This window comes from Plecotus auritus (assembly GCF_963455305.1).
Source record: "Plecotus auritus genome assembly, chromosome: 4".
In the NCBI taxonomy this organism is placed as follows: Eukaryota; Metazoa; Chordata; class Mammalia; order Chiroptera; family Vespertilionidae; genus Plecotus; species Plecotus auritus.
In genome coordinates, this window is record NC_137775.1 from 8,753,060 (window position 1) to 8,779,017 (window position 25,958).

Below are 25,958 nucleotides of genomic sequence, written 5' to 3' on the forward strand. Positions count from 1 at the left end.
CATTTGTCCACAGCGGGACCCTCCAGAGCACACCCTTTGTTAGCTTTTCCCACTTCCGTGTTTCACTTTTCACGAACCCTCACTCCTGCTTCCTGGGATCATCTCCCCAATAAACTACACGCAGCCAAGTCCTTTTCTCAGGCTCTGCTTTGGGAAAAATGAAACAAGACACATGAACAGCCAATTTGGGGACACCGATGTATGCATGAACGAAATGAGCTGGCTAAGTGTTAGGGTGTAAGAGGCACTGGACTGAAATACATACTCCCTTGATTGCTAAATATAGCTGTTCGTATGTATATATCCTCCTGAATCACGCTATTTCCTAGAAGGTTAAAGAACTTCATTACAATTCAAATGGATGTATTTAAGAAGTATATTATTTAAGTGCCAATATAATTCTGCCATTGTACATTAGCATAGGTCAAAGCAGACATAACTTGAAAATAACCCAGATTCACTGCAAAAGGAGAGGAGATACACAGCACATAATATACTAGCTGTCAAAATGAATGAAATACAGTGACAGGCAACCACATCGATGAATCTTAGGAACAAAATATTATGTGGAAAAATAAGTCTCAAAAGATTAATGCAGTGATAACTTTATATAAATGTAAAAACTAAAAAAAAATATTGTTTTTAATAATGCATATACATGACATGAATTTATATAAAAGAAGAGCAGTGGACTGGATTTAGTGTGATGGTTGCCATGGACATAGGAAGGCAGGTAGATGAATGAAATGAATGATGGCGTTATTGGCTTTCAGATGTAATTTCTGGATCCTGGCTTTGTTCAGTTGGCAGGTTTGTAGGTGCTGTTTACATTATAAAAAATAACTAATTAAATAAATAACTAGCCCTAGCCGGCTTGGCTCAGTGCATAGAGCATGGGCCTGCGGACCAAAGGGCATGTACCTTGCTTGCAGGTTCCTCCCTGCCCGGGCCCTGGTCAGGGCACATGCAGGAGGCAATCAATCGATGTGTTTCTCTCACCTCGATGTTTCTCTCTGTCTTTCCCTCCCTCTTCCACTCTCTCTAAAAGATCAAAGGAAAAATATCCTCGGGTAAGGATTAAAAACAAACAAATAAATAAATGGGCCATGTATGGATCAAGGGTAGGACTATGTCACGTATAACGGAGGTTCCAAAATAAAGAACAAATGAAAGTCAAAAATTTAAAAAGTACATTTTCTATTTAAATATTTGTTTAAAATATCATACATGTGTTTACCTAGTACACTATAATTAGGAAGGAATAGGTACTCGGTTTGAGCTGCAGTGGGAGATTCGTTAGGGTCTGGTGTCACGGAAAAGAAACCAGTTTACCAGCTATGGGATAATGGAGACATTACTTCACCTCAGTTATCCATTTGGTTCCTATCAATGTAAGGAGGCTAATCCTATCTACATTATTTAAATCACTTTGAGCTTTAAACTTAACATTGTGGTACATAGGAAGCACATGATGATTTTAGTAACTCAAACATAAGTAATCAGAACATACATTTGTGTAGATAATATTTTCATTCTCACAATACTACTTTTAAACCTTGGCCTTTATATTTCGATGATCCAAACCTAGAAACGTTATAACATTGTCAATAACCTTTCATGTCAGTATAACTGAAAAAAAAAAGGTGAGTTACCAAGAGTACCCCTTTTCAAAGACTTAGTTTTTTTTAGAGCAGTTTCAGGTTTACAACAAAATTACAAAGAAAGTACAGAGATTTCCTATATACCCCAGGTCCTCACATAAAGGCTACTTTTCATATAAGTGTTTCCTAATTTATAGGATGACAGTGTCAGTAGACAGCATAGGAATTTTGTGAATTTCCATTCTAAGACATACAGAAACCTGAAAGGCAAATGCCTTTGCTGAGTATATCAGTAAACTTTTAAGGTGCTGTGTGGATAATGCCCCTTCGTATACCTGCCCATCTTTATAAATATTCTCCGAGTATGTTTAAATATACCTCAATAGATTTTATAAGTCTATTTTTATTTCTTTATCTTTTACTGAGCCATCTTCTGAATGTGTGCATTTTGCTCTATCCCTATTCTCCTTTCATAGCCGTGTGAGCAAGGACGCCGTATGAAGCGGATCCACGCGGTGGCTAACATCGGCACCGCGCTGAAGTTCCTCGAAGGAAGGAGGGTAAGAGACAAAATCAAAACACTTGAAGAGGAAGGTGTGGGCGTACAGATGTTTTCAATATTGGCTGCAGAGTGAAAACTCTGCATGTGATCTACACAACACACACACGCAGTGTTATTGTAAAAATAATTTTAGATTTACAGAAAAGTGGCACAAAGTGGCACAAAGAGATTTCATGTCTACGCTTCATTCACCTGCCTCTAAAGCTAACAACTTATACATAGTACATGTGTGTATGCAGAGTACAATTATAAAAATACGGAACTTCAAGTTGGTCTGATGCTATGAACTAAAGCATAGACATTAGTCTGATTTCATCAGTTTTTCTCCAATGTCTTGTTTCTCTTCAGGATACAATGAATCCCACACTTTGCATTTGATCCTTTGTCCCTTCCACTCTATGGCACTTGCTCATTCTTTCCTAGTCTTTCATAACTTTGACACTTTTGATAACTGGGGGCCAGTTATTTTGAGAAAATGCTTCTCAATTTTATGATTATATGGAAGTGATGCATATTTTGTAAGAATTCCAAGGAGGTGGTGTTGTATTCTTGTCAGCGCATCATATTAGTGGATATAGGATACTGACAGGTCTCACTGCTGGTCATGTTAATCCTGATCAATGGTAAGGACAGTTGCTGTGTTTCTTTTATGGTAAAATTATTATCTTCCCTTTATATTATAACTGAGAAAAAACTTAAGGGAGGTCATTGACATCAGGCTAATATTCTGTTTATTCTTAAACTTTGCTCACTAATTTTATCATTGATTTCCTTCAGTAATTATTTCTGTGCTGTTTGCCTAATGGTGATTTTATATTTCCCTCATTTGTAATGTAAGAAATTATTTTCTTTTTCCTCCAATTATTTATTCAATTACTTATTTTAGCCCAAACTTGTGGATATTTATTTTATTCTATAGTTTTAGTTTATTGGTTTGTTCAAATTTTAGCCATTAAGTTTCTTCAGTCTGGCTCCTGCATATCCTGTATTTTCCCTGCCCCAGTCCTCCTCTAAGGAAGCTGGGGTCCTTTTATTAGCAAATGGCATTTAGAAACCAAGATTTGAGTGCTCGATGTGCTCATTGCTACTGAGGTTTCACTGCTCCTAGGCCCTCCCAACAGACAGATCTAGAAAATATGTTTACTAACCTGGGGATATCTCTCTCGCGCGCTCACTCACTTCTCCCATATACGTGTGTATAAACCATTATTTCAAACTGATACTTCTGATTTCAACTCAGCACGTAACATAGTTTCAGAATGGCTGGCCCATGTCCCTATGAGAAACAGATTGACTAACTGGAGAACAGTATTTGCGTGCAGTTCTCTTGGTCCTTATCATTACAATATCCAGTCAAAAGAAGCAAATTCAGAAGCAGTCTTTTGACTGGATATTGTAATGATAAGGACCAAAAGAACTGCATGCAAATTCTGTTCTTCCTGTCCCTTTTAGTGTTACTCATTGAAATAGAGTTATATTCCATTTTTCAGAACCTTCCCCTAACACACACATTCTAGTTGACTAATTGCGGGGTGGGGGTGGAATGAGATCATTACTACGATTCTAAGAGCAAAAGTTATATTTAGGAAAGTGCCTTCCTCATCTTTACTTCTCCATTATCATTCCTTCCCTTTCACTCCCTTTCCCATGTGTAGGTAACTGGTCTCTCTAGTTTCTCATTGATCATGCTTGTATTTCTTTTGCACAGGTGAGCAGATGTTTCTTCATATACCACCTTCTTTTTGCCATGAGGGGAGTGTGCTTTTGGATACACTCCCACACTTTGCTTTTTAAAGTTAACAGCATATGCTGGAAACCACCCAAGTCAGCTCAGGGACAGCTTCCTCATTCATCTTCGCAGCTGCATAGTATTCTATGGTCTGGATGTACCAGAGTTTATTTAACCACGCTCCTAGGAATGAGAACTTAGGTTACTTCTAATATCACTCAAACAGAAGCAGTGATGCAATTAATAAAACAGCTAATGAAATTGTGGCTGAGAATTATTGAGCTAGAAGTTTAAGAAGTCCTTTATTATTAATTTTTGTCTTTGTTTAGAGATTACGAAAAGGATAAGTAGTTCTAGTTATTCTATGGAGACTGACTGAGATAAAATCCATTTTGCTAGGATGGAGGAAATAACTTTTTTGACAGTTGGGAAGGCATTGAAATGAAAAATTATAGACAGATGAACATGTGTCTTGAACACTTTATAATTATCAATGCCCCGAAGAGGGAACTAAACACTATCAGTCTTTCTACTTTACTACTTCTTGGCTTTCCTTTGTCTTTAAAATTTATTCTGCAAATAATGTTCTACACTTACTTCCTGCGTTTTTATTCCCTTTGAACAAACGATGCTGGTTTTCAAAGATTATTTTTTTGTATATATCATCTTCTCCCTTTGCCTTTCATGTCAGTCCATGTACAGAGGATCACCGGTTAGTACAAATTTTAGAATTTTTAACTCCTGACTTTTATAGGTAAAAGAGAACATAAGTTTCATGCTATTTGGTAACAAACTTCAAAGTAAGTGCATCTCCTTAAATTATTCATCACAGTTTCTTTTAAGTTCCAGTCAAGTTCTGAATGTAAAGAATAACCTTTTCTTTTTTTCTGTCTGGTATTTTGTTGGTAATCCCTTGCATGATGTCACATTTTTCAATTCCAAGTTTTTTATTTCATTTTGTGGTTAATTTTATTGTGTGCACCTAATGAATGCTCCTGAAATTCCCACTGAAACCATGTGCTTGTTGCTTTTATTATGGCTCACCCTACTTACTCATGTGTATCACTACATAGGCATGACCAAGTCTTATTGATGTCTAATAAAGTGCTCAACGATGCATAATTAAATGGGTTGTAATCTCTAGTGCATTGCTAGTACAGTGTTTCTTTTTAAACAGATCAAATTAGTCAACATTAACTCCACTGATATTGCTGATGGCCGACCCTCAATAGTTCTGGGACTGGTGTGGACCATTATTCTCTATTTCCAGGTATTGTGCCCTCGCTTCCTTATTAGTTGATATAACGTCATGGAGGGAAGTAATGGTGGGCATTTTAATAATGCTGTCATTTGTCTTACTTTTGAGGTTGATTCTCAAGCTGGCAGAAATCTGACCTTCACGCATACATTGGTTTTTGGTAGCAGAATTTCCTCCTCTTCTCTCTAAAGGAGTTGTACGTGTACCTCCCTAAAGAATTCTGGCATAAGTACCCGATCTGAAAAGTGGGCAGGACACAATGAAGATGAAATATTGCTATAGCAAGTTCAGAAAAATTTTCTTTGTCTGGAAGGGAGCAGGTCTATGGTCCTATTAGACATTAAGGGGAGAAATTAATTTGCCATCCCATCCAGAATAACAGTTCTAGCCTTTATTTTTTAAAATATATTTTTTATTGATTTCTGAGAGGAAGAGAGAGGGAGAGAGAGAGAGATACATCAATGATGAGAGAAAATCATTGATTGGCTGCCTCTTGCACTCCCCCCACTGGGGATCGAGCCCACAACCCAGGCATGGACCCTGACCGGGAATCAAACTGTGACCTCCTGGTTTACAGGTCAGTGCTCAACCACTGAGCAACACCAGCCAATCTAGCCTTCACTTTTTTTTTTAGAGCAGCTTTACGTTTATAGCAAAATTGAACCTAAGGCACAGAGATTTCCTCTATAACCCTGCACCCACACATGCATTGCCACCCCATAATCAACATCCTGGCCAGAGCCGTATATTTGTGAGCATTAATGAACCTATATTGACACATCATTATCATTCAAAGTCCGCAGTTCACCTTAAGCTTCCCTTTGGGTGTTGTACATTCCGTGAGTTTGGATAACCATTCGGTTTTATTTATTAACTCACATGGATTAGACGAGAGTTTCTTACTGTGTATAAGATACAGAGATGTAGTTCTAAATACAGCAAGAAGTACAAGGAGTAGGACATCCATCCATCCTGCCCTTTAAAAACTTACATTTTGTCAGCAGAGTTAAGGGAGTTAAGATAAAGCATTTTTAGTTGGAAAAGTGAAACATCCGAGGAAAGAAGAACAAAGGTAATTTCTAAATTTTCGCTGACCTTTTTCCCGCCCACGTAGATCGAGGAGCTGACCAGCAACCTGCCGCAGCTGCAGTCCCTGTCCAGCAGCACGTCCTCCGTGGACAGCACGGTCAGCTCGGAGGCCGCCAGCCCCCCCAGCAAGCGGAAGGTGGCCACCAAGATCCAAGGAAACGCCAAGAAGGCTTTGTTAAAGTGGGTTCAGTACACAGCAGCCAAGTAAGTACTGGGAGTTTGTTTACATTGAAAACCTTGAAGAACGTGAGTTACCAATGCATACTGAGTGCCTCTTCCCATGACTGCAAAATTTGAGGAGACGTTTGAGTGATGGCTTTGCTTTAGGTCTCATTTCACTCCTTCCTTGAGTTAAAATGTAAACACTAATATTCTAGGAAAATCGTATATAATAAAGAGGTAATATGCAAATTGAACCTCATGCCCTCGCACAAGATGGCTGCCCCCAGGTGGTCAAAGATAGTGCCCCATGTGGTTAAAGATGGCCACCCCCATGTGGTCAAAGATGGCTGCCACAAGATGGCCAACAGGGGAGGGTAGTTGTGGGTAATCAAGCCAGCAGGGGAGGAAGTTGGGGGCAACCAGGCCTGCAGGGGAGGGCAATTGGGGGTGACCAGACTGGCAGTGGAGGGCAGTTGGGGGTGACCAGGCTGGCAGGGGAGGGCAGTTGGGGGTGACCGGGCTGGCAGGGGAGGGCAGTTGGGGGCAATCAGGCCAGCAGGGGAGCAGTTAGGCATCGATCAGACTGACAGGGGAGTGGTTAGGGGGTGATCAAGCAGGCAGGCAGGTGAGCAGTTGGGAACCAGCAGTCCCGGATTGTGAGAGGGACCACAGATTGGAGACGGTACAGGCTGGGCTGAGGGACAACCCTCCTCCCCACTCCATGCACGAATTTTGTGCACCAGCCCTCTAGTTCTGTAATAAAACCAATTCCTTCTTCATTTATGTCACTAGGCCTGATTAAGTCATTTCATCCCTACACTTTAGTAGCATGCGAGATAATTCTATTCAAGTTATTGCTTTGGATTTTTGCTCCTATGAAATAATCTTTACACAAACAAATTTAAGATTTAAACTGGGTTATCTCATTGTAAGACTATCAGGTTCTATTTAATAATAATGTGAACTAAGGTTCACATTTTGAAAGATTACATGTTATTTTTTCCTGAAAGTTTCTAGCAATTTTATTTATTTGTTTTATCCTTTGGTTTCATCTTCTATCTGGAATGTAGATTTCTTTGTCAACTTCAGCTTTATGGATGAATAATTTGCTTCTAGTTTTGTTTCCTTCTAGATATAGTAAATTTACATGTGTGTACATTTATGTGATAATGCTGGGTAGAAAAATACTACTTTGAAAAAATATATTTTTGTAGCAATTTCAGTAGAGTTTTCAATTGAGCATAGCAATATTTTATGGTAAGATCTGTTCACATAGAAGCTGTGCTTTTGAATGATTTTCCTAAATGACATGTAAAATTATCTCACTTTCTGTTTTGTTTTGGATGCCTAAATCTAATCTGAATCTTATTCTTCACTTCCGGAAAATAGTTGTAAACAAGCACTTATCATTATAAAATAATGAAGCCCTAAACACAGGGAGTTCTATTTTTAAAATCTTTGAAAAGCAAAAATAAGACAAAAAATAAACATAAAGAAGATATAATTAGTGTTACTAAATTATGTAGTTTTTAAGTGAGGAAATGTGGGCAAAGGGAAAATATAGATATAAAAGTAAGATGGACCCAGAGGCTAATGTACTCATCAATAGATAATAGAACATTCTGCCCAAGCTTGGTGGATATTGGCCAGTATGTTGGCTAAAAAAATTACAAATGTACCAAAGACAGAAACTCTAAGAGAACTAGAACAGAATTCAGGACTATTTGACAGATACTGAAGTCTTACAAAATTGTTTCTTAAATATTTGTGAGAAAGCCAGTGATTATATCCTATGATACTATTTTTAGGGCAATATATTTTATGAAAACTGAATGTACATTGCTAAAACATAATTTAAAGTAAATCTTAAGTTTACTGAGATAAAAATTAAGGGCATTTATGAACTTTTGATGCTAATCAGTTTATCAGATATGTTTTATGTTTCAGTTCATGGAAATTTTGAGAACATAGTGTAAAAAAATAGAACTGAGTGATGTTATTTCATCTAATGTCTATTATATTATGTCTATTATAACCTGTGCATGTACAACACAGTTTTCTTATCATTATTATTTAAAATGTTACTTTGTTATATATGTTTTTATAATTTTACCATTAGTTTGCCAGACATTTTAATCTAAACTAGTTTTCTTTAAAATGTGCTTTCAATTGAATATCTCTATTACTGAAAAACCTAATATAGAAATCTTTAAGTATGGAACTATAATTTCTACATCTTATCTTCGGACCCTCTAAAATACTGTTTTGCTTAATTTTTCTCAAAACCAGGAAACTAATATAGCTAGCCCCGTATCATTTATTGCTAAAGAGCGTTGGCTTCTGCACGAGGCCTTGAGAGAAATGAGTATCATCTATTCAGACTGTGACATCATCCTATTTTTTTAACTCATAAAGGCAGACTGGGATAGAAATCAAAGACTTTGGGCGGAGTTGGAGAAACGGGGTTGCCTTTCATTCAGTCATCCATGCTATTCGGCCGGAGCTAGTGGACCTGGAGCGGGTGAAAGGAAGGTCCAACCGAGAAAACCTGGAGGAGGCTTTCACCATTGCTGAAACGGAACTGGGGATCCCCAGGCTACTAGATCCCGAAGGTACATTCAATAGCGTTTGCTCAACTCAGTAGACTTGTATGTTTTACACCCGGAAATTACACATGACTTTCACGACTCTAGGAAAGGACAGAGAATTTGAGAAAAGCACAAATGTAAATAATATCTCTCTGTATTGATTTTCATTTGGAGAAATATTCACTGCTATAATTGGCAACAACCTATAGCTCTATCGCTCCAAATGACACTTTGATATTGTGGCTCTATATTTGGGGGGGGGGGGTCTATATTTGGCCATATGTAGTTATGCAAGCTAGCTGGTCAATTGTTATTCAGTGCCACGTCTGTGTTTTAACTACTACCCACTCACCACCATTCTGAAACTTACCTATTTTGTATATTTTATTAATTAGAAGGTGCCTGAATAGCCAAATAGTATCTCAGGTTTTTGATCAATGAATGTTGACATTTCAATGAAACCAGTACTACTTTTCTAAAAGCTCTTAAAATGTCATCTTTATGAATTACAAAATTTCTGCCATGTATAATTCAAACTACATTTGTCCCCCCCAAAATATTTCTAAGTATCAATCATGTTTTTCTTCTGCCTTTAGTATAGTGTCTTTGGTAGATTGGCTAGATTTCAAAGCTTGTATTATTATAATCTAATTAACATAAATTAATTGGGTTTTGGTTTTTCCAGATGTTGATGTGGATAAACCAGATGAGAAGTCTATTATGACCTATGTAGCCCAGTTTCTGAAACATTATCCTGATATCCACAATTCAGGCACTGATGGGCTAGAGAATGATGTAAGTCTTGGCTTTTCTTTAAGTATTGATATGCACTCAAGGACAGTAACTCAGATGTTTACATAAGCATGCTGTTTCCAAAAAGTTTAATTGTAATGCATTTTTATACAGAGCAACTGAGTAAAGAATAGATATCACTAATTTTGGAGGTAATCAGAGGGAAAGACTTCTCTGATTTATATGTTGACTATGACAGAAAAGGCAATATTAAGTGCTGGAAATGTGTAACACTGATGAGTTAAAATTGAGGAAAGATATTGGTGTTGGGAAACATTGTTTTAGTAATTTAAGGATGGAACACATTTTGTATCTATCTCATCATTTGTGCATCTAGATCTTGAGTCCCACTGTTCTATTCAATCTGATGAAAACTAATTTTGACTTTTAGACTTTGTTATATAAATTGCTGTTCACATCACACAGGGCAAATCTGTAAAAGTTCTAATTATTCACCGTGGTTAGATTTTTTAGCCTTTCAATAGTTTAAATAATATTTACATATTTTCATACTGCTCAAATGACATATGCCTACTGTAATAAATAAAAACAAAATTTGAAAAGAAGAAATTATTTCTGTTCGACCTTCTACAGAGAATGTATTCTAGAAAAACATTTAATGTGTTGGTGTGAGATCCAAACATTTTTCTATGTATTTATAGGCACATATAATATTTTAACAAAAATAGAATCACAGTATACATACAATTTTAAATTTCCTTTTCATTGTACAAAACTTTTCAATGTCATTCTCTCTAGGTCATCTTATATATGTAGAGTAATTTACTTATTCAGTTTTAATTTTTGGAAATTTCTGATGTTTTGCTGATATTAACAATGCTTTATTGAAAATTGAACAAATTTTCAATAAAGCATTGTTTTACAGTTCTTTCTTAGAAATGTACTTCCTAGGCTAAAGACTAACAGATTTTTAATGCTTTTTGAAACTTTTTTCTTTTCAAATCCCTTGTAGGAAAGTTTATCCCATTTTATACTTCAGCTAGCTCACCAGAAAGCCTATTTTCTCAGGCTTTAACAACAATGGATATTGCTGTTTTCCTAATTTGTTAAAAGTAGTATTTTTTTATTATGGATAATTTCTTATAAGGCAAAACGACACCAGGGAAAGTAACAAATGGAATTTCCAAAATGTGTTAAAAACAATCCCTCTGTCTTTATTGCTTAACTCTCATCTAGAGTTTTCAAAGCAGTTTGAGAGCAAAATGAAGAGCAACAGCAAAAACGAAAGAACAAAATAAAATCGGTTTTCTAAATAAACTTAGAAACAGGTTTGAGGAGGAAAAAGGCCAGGGGAACATAGCCCAAACTTTTTGAATAGGGAAATGCTTTGCACTAATAGAAATCAGCGACTTCGTACAAGAATTGAGCAGAACCACTGTCACTGGTTGCTTGGATGAAGTTAATCCAGCATTTGATAGAGCTGGAGTAGTTTGTTAAAAACTACAGATTCAGGAAACATTTTTTGATCCTTTCTGAGGAAGCATGGGCCTCCTGAGTAACTAACTTATGGCTAGCAGAGTAAATGTCCCTAAAGAGCATCCCGGGAGGCCAGAGCTCAGACTCTGTGCAAATCCCAGCGTAGATCCCAGTCACGTGCTTAGAGCCATTGGGAGATCTCTGGGTTTTTGAGAATATAATCGGGCAGGGATGCTGCTGTGTAAATGAGAAACTCTAAAGAAAGCACATTAGACAACACAGCATCGAGAAAATCAGCTTCCCCTCCGATTTTCAAATCTAACGTCTTTATGTTACCCAACTGAATTTATTTCGGATCTGGTTTTAGAGTTTGTAGTATTTTAATTTCTGACATTAATCATCCCTCTGGAGTACATTTTGTGGCTGGGAAAGTCTGAGAACCAAAAGGGGGTGCTTTCCTAATGCTCACAAACAGGAATTTAAAACAAAAACTCTTAGAGACTTGAAACACGCACACACACACACACACACACTCCTGGCATAAGCTTGTTAATGAACTTTACTAAAGAGGCTTTATTTCCCTGAGATCATTCTCATTATCTAAAAAATAAGTTCTGATTGTTCTTTTAAAAATTCCCCCTGTCCCTTCCCTAAAAAGTGGATGCGAATGATTTCTTCAGGATTATTTCAAAAATGAATGTTGAGAAAAATGTATTTTAAACTTTGCCCTTTTTTAATGTGGCATTTGTAAAGTTGGGCATAACCACCTAAAATGACTATTTTAAGCAGAAAAATGTATATTTTCATGATGTAAGGTCACTTAATGAAGCTAAATGACCTCCTACTTCTGCCTCATGAACCATGAAGATTTTTATAGACTATCCCTCTGGGGGCTATTGATGCCATCACTTCAAACACCCAGTACTTGTCTATGCAAGCCTTAGTAAATAGTTTATTTTTAATCAGTTTTTTAAATATTGGCATCAATATATCTACCAGGCTTCCATTTTTGGTGTAATTGATTTCTATGTCCTCTTTATGAATTTATTTGAATTATTTTATTTATATTAGATACCATCTTAAATAAAATTTTCTTTCTGGGAATATACACAATATATTTTTCTACTTCAACCAACAAAACTGATAAAGAAACTTTTACCTAAAGGTATTCCTTGGATAATCAGTACTCAATGGTAAATTAAAAAAAAAAAAATAGGCCTATTGATTCATGTGTCTCACCAATTAAATGTTCAGTTGTTTATCACTTATTCCTTCTCTCATTGCAATAAATGTTACTGGCTGCTTTCAGAGGCACATCATAGCCTTAATTGTTGATAAAGAGGCAGAGAAATGCATACTCTGATCATATTTTTAGAGAAAAAATAAATGAATCCACATACCTTTTCTTGACATTATTATTTTTTATTTATTATTATTTTTTTATTGATTTCAGAGAGGAAGGGAGAGAGAGACAGAAACATCAATGATGAGAATCATTGATTGGCTGCCTCCTGCATGCCCCACACTGAGGATGAAGCCTACAACCCGGCATGTGCCCTGACCCGGAATCAAACCGTGACCTCCAGGTTCATAGGTTGACGCTCAACCACTGAGCCACGCCGGCCAGGCTACAATGTTCTTTTAAAAAGTTTAAAATTTCAAGACATTTATAAAATGCATATATTGCCACATATGATTATTACCAATTAAAAGGAAAACATCAAATGCCAGAATACTACATTGCCTTATTGGATTCAAACATGCAATGCTTCAAAAGTTATGAAAACAAAACAAAAACACATGCAAAAAAACTTAAGAAAAACATCTTAAAGTAACTATACCCTTAAAATTAGTAACTATTTATTTAGAAATGAATGCTTCCACATTGTTCTTTTCTTGTTTCCTATATAATTTTGTCCCTGATTTATATTATTTTCCTACATATTATCTTTTCATATTGTTAGGAAATATTTCCAGATTTCCTACTTTTTGCAAATTCTATCCAAAATCTTAAGGTAAGATTTAAGTAATCTTGAATAGTAACTTCTTTCAAGCATCCTCCATTCCATAGTTAGTTAGCCATTCTTTTGCATGTATTAGCCTTTATATACACATTTCTTTTAATACCTTAATTCTGTTATTTTCTTTTCCTTTCTACTAGAACAAATAACACATGTAATTGTTATAGAATGTTAATTACAATCTAAGCCACTCCCATGGACTTTTCTACTAATCTTTAAATATATAATGACATCAATTAATTCCTCTTTAATAACACTTAATAGCACTAATAAAAGGGAAACCTTACAGTGACAATATTTGTTTTTATTATATTTGAAATGGAAAATAAAATAAAATTAAAGACATTTTTATATTTTAATTAAATAAGAAGGAAGTCATTAATTGAAATAGGTAAGTATTCAGTTAATTTATAATTCTGACTGAATCGCATCTCTTCTGCCCAATATTTGGTCACATGGTTTAATAAAGTTCACACGGTTTAGTAAAATTTTCTTGCTGGGAATATACACAATATACTTTTCTACTTCAACCATTCCCTTTAGAATATTCCCTTCTTATAAACATGCTCTTAATTAAATTAGTGGTTTTTTTGAGAGAAAAAATAGAGATAGATAATTTCAGTATTCAAATAAAATTAATATACTTTTACAGAATTCACTCTTGTTTTTTACTTTCCAATAAGGCGTGATGGTGGGGAGAGAGAAACGTTTTCAGAGGCAGTTGAATGACTGAATATTACGTCTACTCTAGGGTCAGCCTGGCATTAATCAGCAATTAAACAAATGCACAGTTACTAATAAAATTGTAACATCTGCCGGTTCCTAGAGAGAAGACAGGCTAATTCTGAAGGAAACAAAAGTTTGGATAGAGCAATTCGAAAGAGATTTGACAAGAGCACAGATGACGGAATCAAACTTGCAGGATAAATATCAGGTAATGTATGAAAAAGAAACTTCAGTTTTTATAAGCGTTGCATGCGTAAGATTCATATACGTCATTTAATCTATGTTTAATATTTCAAGTGATATGAGTGAAAAAAGGCTGTAAAGAAATCATGTGCATTATCTTGTTTGCATGTGATTTAATAATTGTGTTTCAACATAAATAAGCGGTTTGAATTGTGTGGGTCCACACTGTATATACAGCTCTGAGGCTTTGTGACTTTTCCAGAACTCAGAATCTTATAAATAACCCGGAACACAAATATCTAGTTGTTTTTATAGAAGTCATGATTTTGCAGATGTCACATAACAACAAAAGAAATCCACCAAAAACTGATTTCAGTACCAAATTAAAAAATACTGTAGAATAAGCGGGATTGAATAAAGGATTGCGCCATGCTTATTTGGAGTGGGCCCATTAATGGGATCAGGCTCTACAGCCACCTGCCTAGTTCCACACCATTGCATTCCGGGGAGGCCAGGATGGTGGTTGTTTCCCCCAGTCTCGTTACACTGTTTTGAACTGAATTTGGCTTCCAATTTCTACTTCCAAGATACAAAATCATATGACAGGTTTCCCAAGGAAATTGTGACTTACTCTATGCAGCGCTGACATTTTCCTCCTATTTAAGATAGTATTGCATTTTAGTAGCAAAGCTATGCTATAGTCTAGTGTACATTATATTTAAATCATTTGCACTACAAAAAAGGTATCATGATGTGAGAGAGTCAACATGGCAAACAATAAAAGATTTAGCTATTGGATTAGTGTGTGATTTCATATAACCATATCTACAAAGTGTGCCTGAATTTAGATGGATGATGCCATTGATACTGGGCAAAGTGGACAATGTGTAGGATATGCTTTTTTTGCTTTGAAATTCAACGTAATCTTTTCCCCAGAAACACAAAATTTTCTGGGACGAGCTCCCTTTAAAAAAATGATTAAACCAGTAAATTGAGAATAGAAATGCAAGGATGGAGTGAATGTACTTATTTAGTCCATTAGTGAGTTTTAGTTTTAGCATAAATTGTCATAAACTAATTCAAGTTCTGAAAGTACCTGTTGCACCAAGTGCTATTTTATAAATCGGAACCAAAGGATTAGAAAAGCACAAAACAGAAACACTCCTCTGGGCCAAATCTGATCACCGGTTTTGTGAAACTGGGTTAGAGATCATCTGAAATCTGAACAGAGGGAACATTTCTTATTGTTTGTGGGTTTATGTGTCATCAACATTTTCTATCTGTTTCCGCTTTCAAACAATAGTGTATTTTCCAGTTTTTCCATGCATAGAGTTTTGTGGAATAAAATTGAAGATCGATTTTATGTTTTGGTAACTTTTTATTACATTACGTTAGAGGAATAGGAGATACCTGTGGTAAAATATTGATTCACCATCTCCCCCCAGTGTTCTTTATGTAGATTTACATGTGTGTTCACTCTGAGATTTAGACATTCTTTTAGATGTGTTTGTTATCTGTTAAACTCTGTAGGGATAGCCTCATGTTCTTTAACATAACTGCACATGTTAGTGGTATTTTCAATTCACATGTGAACACGGAGTCACCTTTTAGGATGTGTTAACTTACTATAAAATGTGTAGAAAATACTTAGCCTGGGGCCTGGCTCATGGTCAGGGCATGATGAATGGTAGCTGCTATTCTTATCATGTCTGTTATTGTTATTATCAACAACATATATTGAGTGTTATCCAAATATAAAAGACTGTTATTTAGGAAGTGTAGTTTCCTTTGCTTTTTTTGACTCATTGCCATGTTGTTGCTGTTTTTCCTCTTCTAGTCATTCAAGCACTTCAGAGTCCAATATGAAATGAAAAGGAAACAGGTTGAACATTTAATACAACCATTACAGAGAGATGGTAAATTGTCACTTGACCAAGCATTGGTGAAACAGTCCTGGGACAGAGTGTCCTCCAGGGTAAGTCCCCCCACGATTAACTTCATGGAGCTCGTGTATTTTAGTCAAGAACATTTTCCATCATCCTTTTCTACGCTGTGATGTTGTACCAGGTCCCCTGCCTCTGCCTGAGGTAGGAAAGGCTTTACTGTGGGAGAATCTTTGTCCTTTAAGTTTTTGGAAGTGCTAATATAACACCTTTCCTGCCTCGCCTGCCCTACAATGGGCTGTCACCACTGACCACATGACAGACTGAAATCCTGGAAGACCATGTGGGTTACTTCTCACTTTATACAAATTAACTCGGGGTTGTTTAACACTGGAGCCTTCACAACTTCTCCATTCCCATAATCATGTTTCATCAATAGTTAATATTCTCCCCATATTCACATTCATTTTTATATTCTTTAATTTAACATATCTTCTTATCTGGTCTTTCATGAACCCAAAGGAAAATTGCTCAGTAACTTTAATATTAATACTTTGCAAACTTAAAGACCAAGATTTCAAAACCTGTGACATTTCTGTCACTAATGGGGCTATTTGCCTTGAACTTCCCTATTTTCTTTATTTCTATAATCTATTTTTCCCTATAAATTTCATCAAATACTGGCTTAGTTTCTAAGTACCTTACCCCATTCTACCTGGCATTCCATTAAGCTGGAAAATGGTGTTTGAGAACTGAATAAAGTGGAAGACATGCAGACATGGTTAAGAATTATGTAACTATAAAAAGAATCCTGAACATTTGTCTGCCTCCAGAGATGTCTAGATGATCCTGGTTTTTCTGATTCCTGGCATGTAGGGTGATCCACATGAGCTGGTGCATAAACTCCTGCATCCCTGAGCACGTCCGCATCCCAGTTCTTGTTCTGCAATTTCCTCCCCATTCTCAAAGCATCAGATTGAACACAGATCATTTCTTACCCGATATTTATTAAATTAACCTGAAATGATTAACGTAAAGCTTTATGGAGGCTTTAAAATCATTTGGGGGAATTTTAGGAATTGCCTCTATATTAGAGATAATTCGGTCTTTCTTCTTTTGCATTTCAGCTCTTTGATTGGCATATACAGCTGGATAAATCTCTCCCTGCACCTCTGGGCACTATAGGTGCCTGGTTATACAGGGCAGAGGTGGCCCTACGGGAGGAAATAACCATTCAGCAGGTCCACGAGGAAACCGCCAACACAATACAGCGGAAGCGTGAGCAGCACAAGGTAAAAACTCTGCTCAGGAGACCTTCTGGCATAATGTGGTGTGGAGATGCGGCCTATTTAGAACTCACACTGACCGGGCTTCCCGGGCATCCATTCCGACTGGTTTAGAGATGTCGCACTGTGTATACAGATCTGAGGCTTGGTGACTTTTCTAGAATTCAGAGTCTTATAAATAACCCGGAACACAAATATTTCGTTATCGTTTTTATAGAAGTTATGATTTTGTAGATGTCACATAACAACAAAAAAATCCACCAAAAATGCCGTTAGTGCCAAACGGAAACTTACTGTAGAACAAGCTGAATTGAATAAAGGATTGCGCCATGCATATTTGGAGTGCGCCCATTGATGGGATCAGTCCCTACTGTGACCTGCCTAGTTCCACACTATTGCATTCAGGTGGAGGCAGGCTTGTGGTTGTTTCCCCACCTCGTTAGTTATCCAGTGGATTTTGGCTTCCAGAAAAGCCTGGGCCTTGTCCATGTTGAGATTCTCAGTATATTAAAAATGGGGGGAAATGCTAAAGCTGTGTTACACTAATAGCACCACTTGAACCAATTAGCAGTTCACCCTAAATACAATTGGTTTCATGTAAATCCTGTAACAGTGAAAACAATGCTTAACCAATGTGAATATTTCATACAAAAGGAGTCACATAGGGTTTTACCAGTAAGTGTAGAACGCATATAGATTGCGGGTTAATGTGTCAGTTCAGCCAATATGCACCAGGGAGACTGGTGAAGGTGCCTCCAAACCAGAGGTTTGAGAAACAGCATGTGTTTGTGGTTCATTAAAGACTTACATCTAATTGAAATGCTCCACCAAAGAGAAAATGCCCTACAATATTAACTACGCTGTTTACTAACATGAGAGATTTAGCAGAAATCTTATTTCAGGGTATACTCCAGGCAGCATCTGCCCCTGATGGGGTATGGATTTCAATTGGATGCATGCTGTTAGTCTTCTCAGTGATTATACGATCTGAGGTTCTTCCTGACTCTTCTGGCTCCCTGCAGAGAGAGAGAGAGACCCTGTGCCAACCACTAAGTGTGCAGCCGGAAGCATCTCTCTGCCAAAGAGTAGGAAACAACCATGAAAACCAGAAGTGAACTGGAGTGGGGAGGAGGGGAAGGGTAGGAACCAGAGATGACGATTATCTGAGGCTGAAAACCAGACAGGACTAGACTGCAAGATAGGAAATGGGATGAGAAGACAATAGGAAGCAAGCAGAGGCAGGTAGGTGCTAAGATGAAGTTCAAGGCAAGTTTCCAGAATGATCTTTCTACTGAGGTAAGAACTCGTACTAGATCTGGGCATAGGTATTTGAAGTCATAGAGTATTTGAGTCATAAAGCAATGTGATTGTCAATTATAAGGTAAATTTTCATTCATTTAAAATATATTTATTAGGTGCCTATAATAAGCTAAGCTTTGGTGATGTGAGAAATGTGAATCATGGTTAGGATAACTAAATTTATAGACTTTTCTCAAAAGCAGAAAAATCAGCTCATCAATTTGGTATCAGTACTCTGCTCTGCTATATTGGGCTCACTTGAAAATGCAGTAAATTGAGAAAAGCACAATACAGGACTCATCAATATGTCATCAAGAATGTTTGAGAATATTATCTTTGCATCCAAGTCCCAAAGTAATTATGGCTCATACCATAAAAACTTAAATATGTCCTCAAGATCTAGAATTCTTGATTTTATGCATTCATCACATTTTTTAATATAACACATGACAGTCTTTCATTACTTAATATGTAGGCAGTCTTTGAAAATTGAATTCAGATAAATATATTTTTTCAAGAGTTCATTTTATGTTTTGACCAATTTTATTATTACTTTTTTAAATTAACTTATATGTATATAGAAACATGCTTATTCTGGAAAACAAGGTACACCTCTATAATATTTTCTGTTTTTCAGGTGCCCTAATGCTCAGTTATCTAGAAGGCTAACAATAATAATCATAGCTAATTACCCTTGAGAATTTAGCCATCTTTCAGTTCTAAGTACTTAATTTTGCTAAGCACTTGACATTGGGGATATGAAATAGGTATTACTATTCTCATTTTGCAGGTAAATAAACTTTAGGCAGAGAAAGGTTATGTGCCTTGTCTAAGGTCACATAGCTGATAATCCAGGTTTTTTAAGTACTAAGCTCAAAATGTGCCCACAAAACTATTGCATGTTATAATACATGTAGAGTGATTGAACCTAATTAGTTTTGATTAGTAGCGTTGCTTTGACAAAGTAAGGCTTTCAATCTGAAGGAATCATGAAACTAGTCATCAGATTCTAACCATCCTCACTAGTTACTGACCCTACCTAGATCACTTTCCTTTCTTTCTAGAAGATTTTATTCCCTGGATGACAACACAAGCCATTATTTTTAGTAACTTCAGTAACCTGTAGGTGATCTTCCAATATCCTTGCCTCTCCTCTCTCTGAGCAATCCCATCCTGCACCCGAACCTAGCCACTCCCTGCATAGGCACAGTCCAGACCTTGTCATCACCAGTAACTGAAACCCCTTCACAATCTCTTTCTCAGGCATCTCACTGTGCATGCAAAGTCACCCCAATCCCAAGTCTTCATTTCCTCTGTGCCCTATCCTACTGCCATCTTACTGTCCGCATCCTCCCCATGCCATCAATTAGGTCCCTTGGTACTCTGCTTAATTTCCGTTCTCAGTCATTGAAATCACCCCTTGTACACACGCTGCCCACCTCATCCAGGTCTCACCTTGTCCTCCTCTCCTGGTTAAAGCACAGCCCTGGTGAAGGCCCACGCTCTGCCTAGTTCCTGCCCACACAGATGCAGCTGACTGTGGCTGAGAAAATCACCCCCCCCCCAACCCCCACGACGTGATGACTAACCCAGGTAGGCCCTTCACGCTGCCTGGCACTCCAAAGGCATTTCCAGACTCCATTCCCTCTCCATTCCTGGAACAACTATTTCATACCTTGTCTCCTCAAACCTTCCACACCTCCTCCCACATCCTTACTCTTAGCTGCTAACAGGGCTTCCCATTTCTCTGGGAAAATAGAAGCAATCAAAAAAGAATTTCCGCAAGCTCCCGCCACCACAGCATCCCACCTACGTGCATCTGTGCTTGGATCTCCGTCCTCACTTCTGTTACTATGGATGGACCATCTGTGTTCCGAGTGAAGGCCCACCCGCCCCATCTTCCCTGCTCCTCTCCAGAGGACAGTTCCCCTAGGTCTCCCCTTCTCTATGGCTTTTCTCTCTCTTTGCTGGATATTTCCTACCCACGTAAAGTAGGTTGCTATTTCTCTCATCTTAAAAATTCTTTTTCTTTAAAACAATAAAATAAAGAAAAAATGTCTCTTTCCTAACTATACTTTCCCATCCAGCTACTGCCCATTTTTCCTCTTTCCTTTTACAGCAGCAGAGCTCTTGGAAAGAGTTTTCCATTTTGGCTCCAAAACACTCTTCCCCCATTCTTCCCAGAACCCATTCCAACCAAATTATCCTGAGCAATGCTATCCATCCCAAACAGGGATCTCCTTGATCCTCACTCAGTGGCCAATTCTCAGGCCTCATATTACCTCCCCTATTGTTACAGAATAGGAGAGGGGCTCATCTCCCCCAGTTGCTCGTGGTGGTGGAGTTCTTGGTTCCGCTAGGATAAGCATTTCCAGAGTTCCCCCGGGGAAGATGAGATATTATAGGAAGCTTTATTTCTGTGGAATTACACCTCTGAGCTTTCAAGTTTCCATTTCCCTTAGTCCAGTCATAGAAGAGACTGGACTTTAGTAGTTAGGGCTTTAGTAGAGCTAAAATCAGAGTCAGTGTTCAGAACTTCCTTTCAATGTTGGTGCAGGGTCCAGTCTAGCATCAGGCTAGTTTACCTGGTTTCCCCACTGAAGTCTGAAAATCCATTGTGTGTGGGGTTCAAATAAATAGCTGTAGACCATAGGGGCAAATACAGGAGAATCAAAGGAGTGTATCCCAAGCAACAAAAGCAACAAGAGATAGAATTCCTTTAAAAAATATATATATATATATCTCCAAATGTTGACAAACTTGTAGTGGCCACACCCATTCTGGTCAACCATCTCTGTCCCCAGATGTGATTGACAGGCAAATACATTTTCTATGTCACCCCAACTTTACTGGGCATGTGTTTCTGTCTTCTCTTTGTTGGATTTCTTCCCCTAGTGTTTTGCAGGGACTAGGCCAGTATCCCGGGGCGGGGGGGGGGGGGGGGGTTGAAATTGCAACTTCCCAGTGAAGCTGCCCAAATGACATGCCTATAATATCTGGCCTTCCTTTTGCTTCTTTCCTGTCTACACTAATAAAAGAGTAAGTTGTAAATTGACCGTACCTTCGCAATGCCCACCAGGCAATCAAGAGTGAGTATGCAAATGAACCCAACAAAGATGGTGGGTTAATTTGCATATGCAGGTGCCAAGCGGCCAGGGGCGTTCCACACTGCCCCAGCCGCTCCAGGCCTCTGGGCAGTGTAAGAAGGCAAAAAGGCGGCTCCGGCCGGAGCGAAGGCAGTGCCGGCAGCCAGGGGAAGGAAGGCCCATTCTTGTACGAATCTTTGTGCACCGGGCCTCTAGTTATTAATAATTAGCTAATTCTGATGGTATCACTATCAGAATCATTTTACACAGTTACCCCTTTATCCTCGACACACTTTCTTCATTTCGTTTCCTAGTTTTCTTTCTCCTCCTGTGGCTCTGCCTTTCTAGTCTTTCCACAATATTTATTATGTGCAAAGCAGTGTTCTAAGTGTTTGTGATACACCCATAAACAAAATAGGCAAGAAGCCCTACCCTTATGTAACTTACCTCTAGTGGGAGAAGAAAGATCAGCAATGATAAACATAATAAATAAATGTTCAAAAGAAGCTAAAAGGAAGTATTAAGTGGAGTTGCATTTTTAAGTAGGGTAGTCAGGGAAAGCTCACTGAAAAGATGACATCACACAGGCAAGCACATTCCCACCTCAAGGCCTTTGCCCTTGCCATCACTCTGGAATGTTCTCCCCCTTGACTTGAAACATTCTCCCACTGATATTCCCATGATGTGCCTCTTTGTCTCCTTTGGGTCTTTATAGAAAGGTTACCTCAGAGTCCACACTTGCTTGGCCACCTCTTTGAAATTATAACTTTCTTTCCCCCTTCCCTTTAACTACCATTTTAATCATTTACCTCATTTATTGCCTGACTTCCTACACTGTTATCTCAGCTCCATAAGGGCAACTTCATTGCTTGTTTTTTTTCTCTCTTGTATTCCCAGCTTCTAAAAATGGTTTTAGAAATATCCAGGTTTCCAAATTTTTAATTGGGTCAATATTGCTCATTCGTGTTTTCTAAGAATTTGTGCCATTTGCCTAAGTTTTCAAAATTATTATCAGAAAATTGTTCAAAATTTTCTCTTCTCTTTTTTGGTAATCTTTTCTGTGCCTACAGTTAAGCTCCATATTGTTTCTGTGCACCTTCTCGCTCTCCTTAATTGCACTTTTGGCATTGTTGGTTTTGTCTGTCATATCATAACCATCTTTACCCATCCACTTTCTTACCAGAGGAATATTATCACTTTTTAAAAAATATTTTAATAGTTTATTTATTTTTAGAAAGAGAGGAAGGGAAATGGAGAGAGAGAGAAACATCTATGTGAGAGCGTAACATCAATTAGCCTTTGAACCAGCAAGCTCATGGTACACAGGGTGATGCCCAACCAACTGAGCCACACCAGCCAGGGCAATTATTATCATTTTTTTAAAGGTATCACCCTGGCTGCTGTGTGAGAATCGATGGGGTTAGGGAGAAAGGGTAGGAGCCAATGAACCAGTTTCAATAATCCAAATAGAGTCACCAGAACCAGGATGGTCGTTGTAGAGATGGTGAGAAAAGGTCAGATTCTGCATAAAATTTTAGGTCAGAGCAAAGAAAATTTTCAGCATTGGATATTGATTATGAAGGAAGAGAGTCAGGCATGACACTGGTTTGGGGACTGAGTAACTGGAAAACGGAATTCCCATCAATGAAGATGGAGAAATGATAAAACAGACTTGACGTAGAAATGTGTCTGGATCATAGATAGGAGGTGAAGAGTGACTGAAATACAGCAACAGCTGCTCTAGGACAGTTCTCTGTCCTCTGGACCAGCGTGGCTGCACGAACTGCCCTCTTTCTGGGCAAGAGAGATTTGTGAGTATCTGTGCAGTCACCTGCAGACTCAAAGCAGGTTAAAACATAGATACAGCCACATATGTCAGGAGAGAATAGTTTGCCCCGGGCTTTTTCTACAATGTAAAAATTAATATCCTGTCCCCAAATTAATGTCACCTAGGTCAACAAACACATATGACTTCAAACATTTTAATTTAGAGCATGAGAGCCTTCCATTTTCCCCTCCCATCAAATGTTTCTCATATAGTTTGAGGCTCTTATTTGCTTCTATTTTCTCCAGTTAATCCACTAAACCCTCGTGTGGGAGAAACAGTATTCACTTAAACATATCACTCTGGTGGACTAATGTGCCTTACTTTTCAGTGAGTGACAAGCTGTTGAGTATTTAGTCTGCTATTGAGAAATGAACTATGGCATAAACAAAATATGGCATGAAGTTGTTCACCTCTGTCTTTCTTTGCAATTGGCTAGGAATTGTGAAATTCAGGTAAACCTTTATATGAATAAGTCTGTTGACAGTGAAAACCTCAGAAAACAAATCAAGGGAGATTCAAATTAATCTAAATAAATTATTCAAATTATGGAGTTCTATACAGTCTTCAAGGAATACTTATAAACTTAACATGGGATATCTACGAGAAATTCCCTGTGCTTATTTGAAATCTTCCAACCATAAGGGTATTTTCATAAAATATTGTAATATAGTCGACTTATTTTAGATGGCAGGCAAATATCACTTTATGACAGCTTGCATGCATTCAAAATAAGAAGAAAAACTATGGAGTCTAATCTTTTTGGCCATTAAAGGGTTAAATTAGTTGTGCTTAGTTCTAAGCTTTTAAAAACCAGCATATCTAAAATTCCAGGGAGGAGAAAAATACCACCAAATCACTGTGTGTGGCAATCATGCCATTTTCCTTTGGATCATGTACCTTTAAAACGTGTGAATGCATTGCTGTGCGAGTGGCATGTGTGTTTAAAAGATGCCATGATCGTTAGATGCAGCTCTCGCCGGGGCTCCTGTGCGAGGGAAAAGCCCATGACAGGCGCCGAGCCGCATGTGGATGTGGCAACAGCATCAAATTGTCGAACACATTGACTCATCGGTGCAGGCTGCAAATGATGCTTCTTAGCCTCCTGTGAACATGTTGCCTCATTTTTTTATTATTTTTTTAAAAAATCGCATCTTAGGATCTGCTTCAAAACACAGATGCCCACAAAAGAGCCTTCCATGAAATCTACCGGACCAGGTCGGTCAATGGAATCCCAGTGCCACCTGACCAGTTAGAGGACATGGCCGAGAGGTAAGATGTCTTAGATGAAGCCTCTTTTCCAAATGCTCGCTGAATCCTTTTTCCATTGCTTTTCTTTTTTTATGCATTTGTATTTTCTTTTACAGAAATGCTTAGATTTGGTAGAGTAAAATTGGGCTCCCGTAATATATGCTTAAGAATGCCAGCATGCTAACACATTATTAATTAAAGAGTTAACCTGCTTGTGTGCAGAGCCTGGAAATCACAGAACTGGTTTCTTCAGAGGCTGTATTTTTATTCCGGGCTGTGAGGAACATTATGTAATATTGCAAGAACAGTGTATAAAAGAAACAGATGAGAGATGTTGGCAGGGGAAAGAGCTATATCAAAGACTTCACTCAATCCCGATTCGTCTTTAAACCCAGAGCCAGAAAAGGAATCTGATCTCCAGATAGTGATCGATCAGCCAGAGTTTAGAAGACTCGGTGCCTGCTTTAGATTCCACAGGGACTGTGACAGGTTAAGTAAGCCCCGCTCTGTTACTTAGTTACATTCTGTGAATTCTCCTTGTTTTATTTCTAGGTTTCATTTTGTTTCCTCCACATCAGAACTGCACTTAATGAAAATGGAATTTCTAGAATTAAAGTACCGTCTGCTCTCACTGCTGGTTCTTGCAGAGTCGAAGCTGAAGTCTTGGATCATCAAATATGGGAGGAGAGACTCCGTGGAGCTGCTGCTGCAGAACTACATCGTAAGTATCCCTGGGGCTTGGAGAGAGGAATCAGAGGACCAGGGATGTAGCATTGAATACCTGCCAGTGTATCTGATAACTTAATCTTGGATTGAAATGTGAAGGGTTCCAGTGTGTTAAAGGGGCTCCATAGAAGTTTGTGAGTTATTCATTGCAAACTGAAATATACACCTATCTTCTTGGGAAATATAAAAGATTTTGCTGCATTAACCACATTGAACCATTGTGACTGACTTTATTGCTTAAAAAAGAAAAGTTTTTGCCTTGTATACCCATGGATTTGACTGTGAGCTCACCATTGAAACAGAGTGAAAATACTTAAAGGTTATCTTCTTGTCTTCTAAAACCCAATCTTGGAGAACAATTCTCAATTGTTGTAAACTATTTTTTTTTTTTTTTAGATTAGGAGAGCATCTCTTTTTTATGGTTATTCCCTGAGCATTTGCTTCTGTATGCACC

General features: G+C 37.8%; 1 protein-coding gene across 6 annotated transcripts in view; it reads left to right on the forward strand.

Annotated features, from left to right (window-relative positions):
- SYNE1 (spectrin repeat containing nuclear envelope protein 1) overlaps window positions 1-25,958 on the forward strand; it is a 400,736-nt gene that overhangs the window by 88,552 nt on the left and 286,226 nt on the right. For 5 of the 6 annotated variants that reach the window (XM_080663595.1, XM_080663598.1, XM_080663597.1 and 2 more), the window contains exons 5-16: window positions 2,078-2,161; window positions 4,584-4,604; window positions 5,070-5,162; window positions 6,265-6,443; window positions 8,817-9,013; window positions 9,675-9,784; window positions 13,183-13,233; window positions 14,066-14,173; window positions 15,986-16,123; window positions 17,159-17,323; window positions 24,687-24,799; window positions 25,331-25,499. In XM_080663595.1, coding sequence (XP_080519721.1) covers window positions 2,078-2,161; window positions 4,584-4,604; window positions 5,070-5,162; window positions 6,265-6,443; window positions 8,817-9,013; window positions 9,675-9,784; window positions 13,183-13,233; window positions 14,066-14,173; window positions 15,986-16,123; window positions 17,159-17,323; window positions 24,687-24,799; window positions 25,331-25,499 — 1,428 coding nt within the window. The remainder of the gene's footprint in view (window positions 1-2,077; window positions 2,162-4,583; window positions 4,605-5,069; window positions 5,163-6,264; window positions 6,444-8,816; window positions 9,014-9,674; window positions 9,785-13,182; window positions 13,234-14,065; window positions 14,174-15,985; window positions 16,124-17,158; window positions 17,324-24,686; window positions 24,800-25,330; window positions 25,500-25,958) is intronic. The other variant, XM_080663600.1, reaches the window with a different exon arrangement.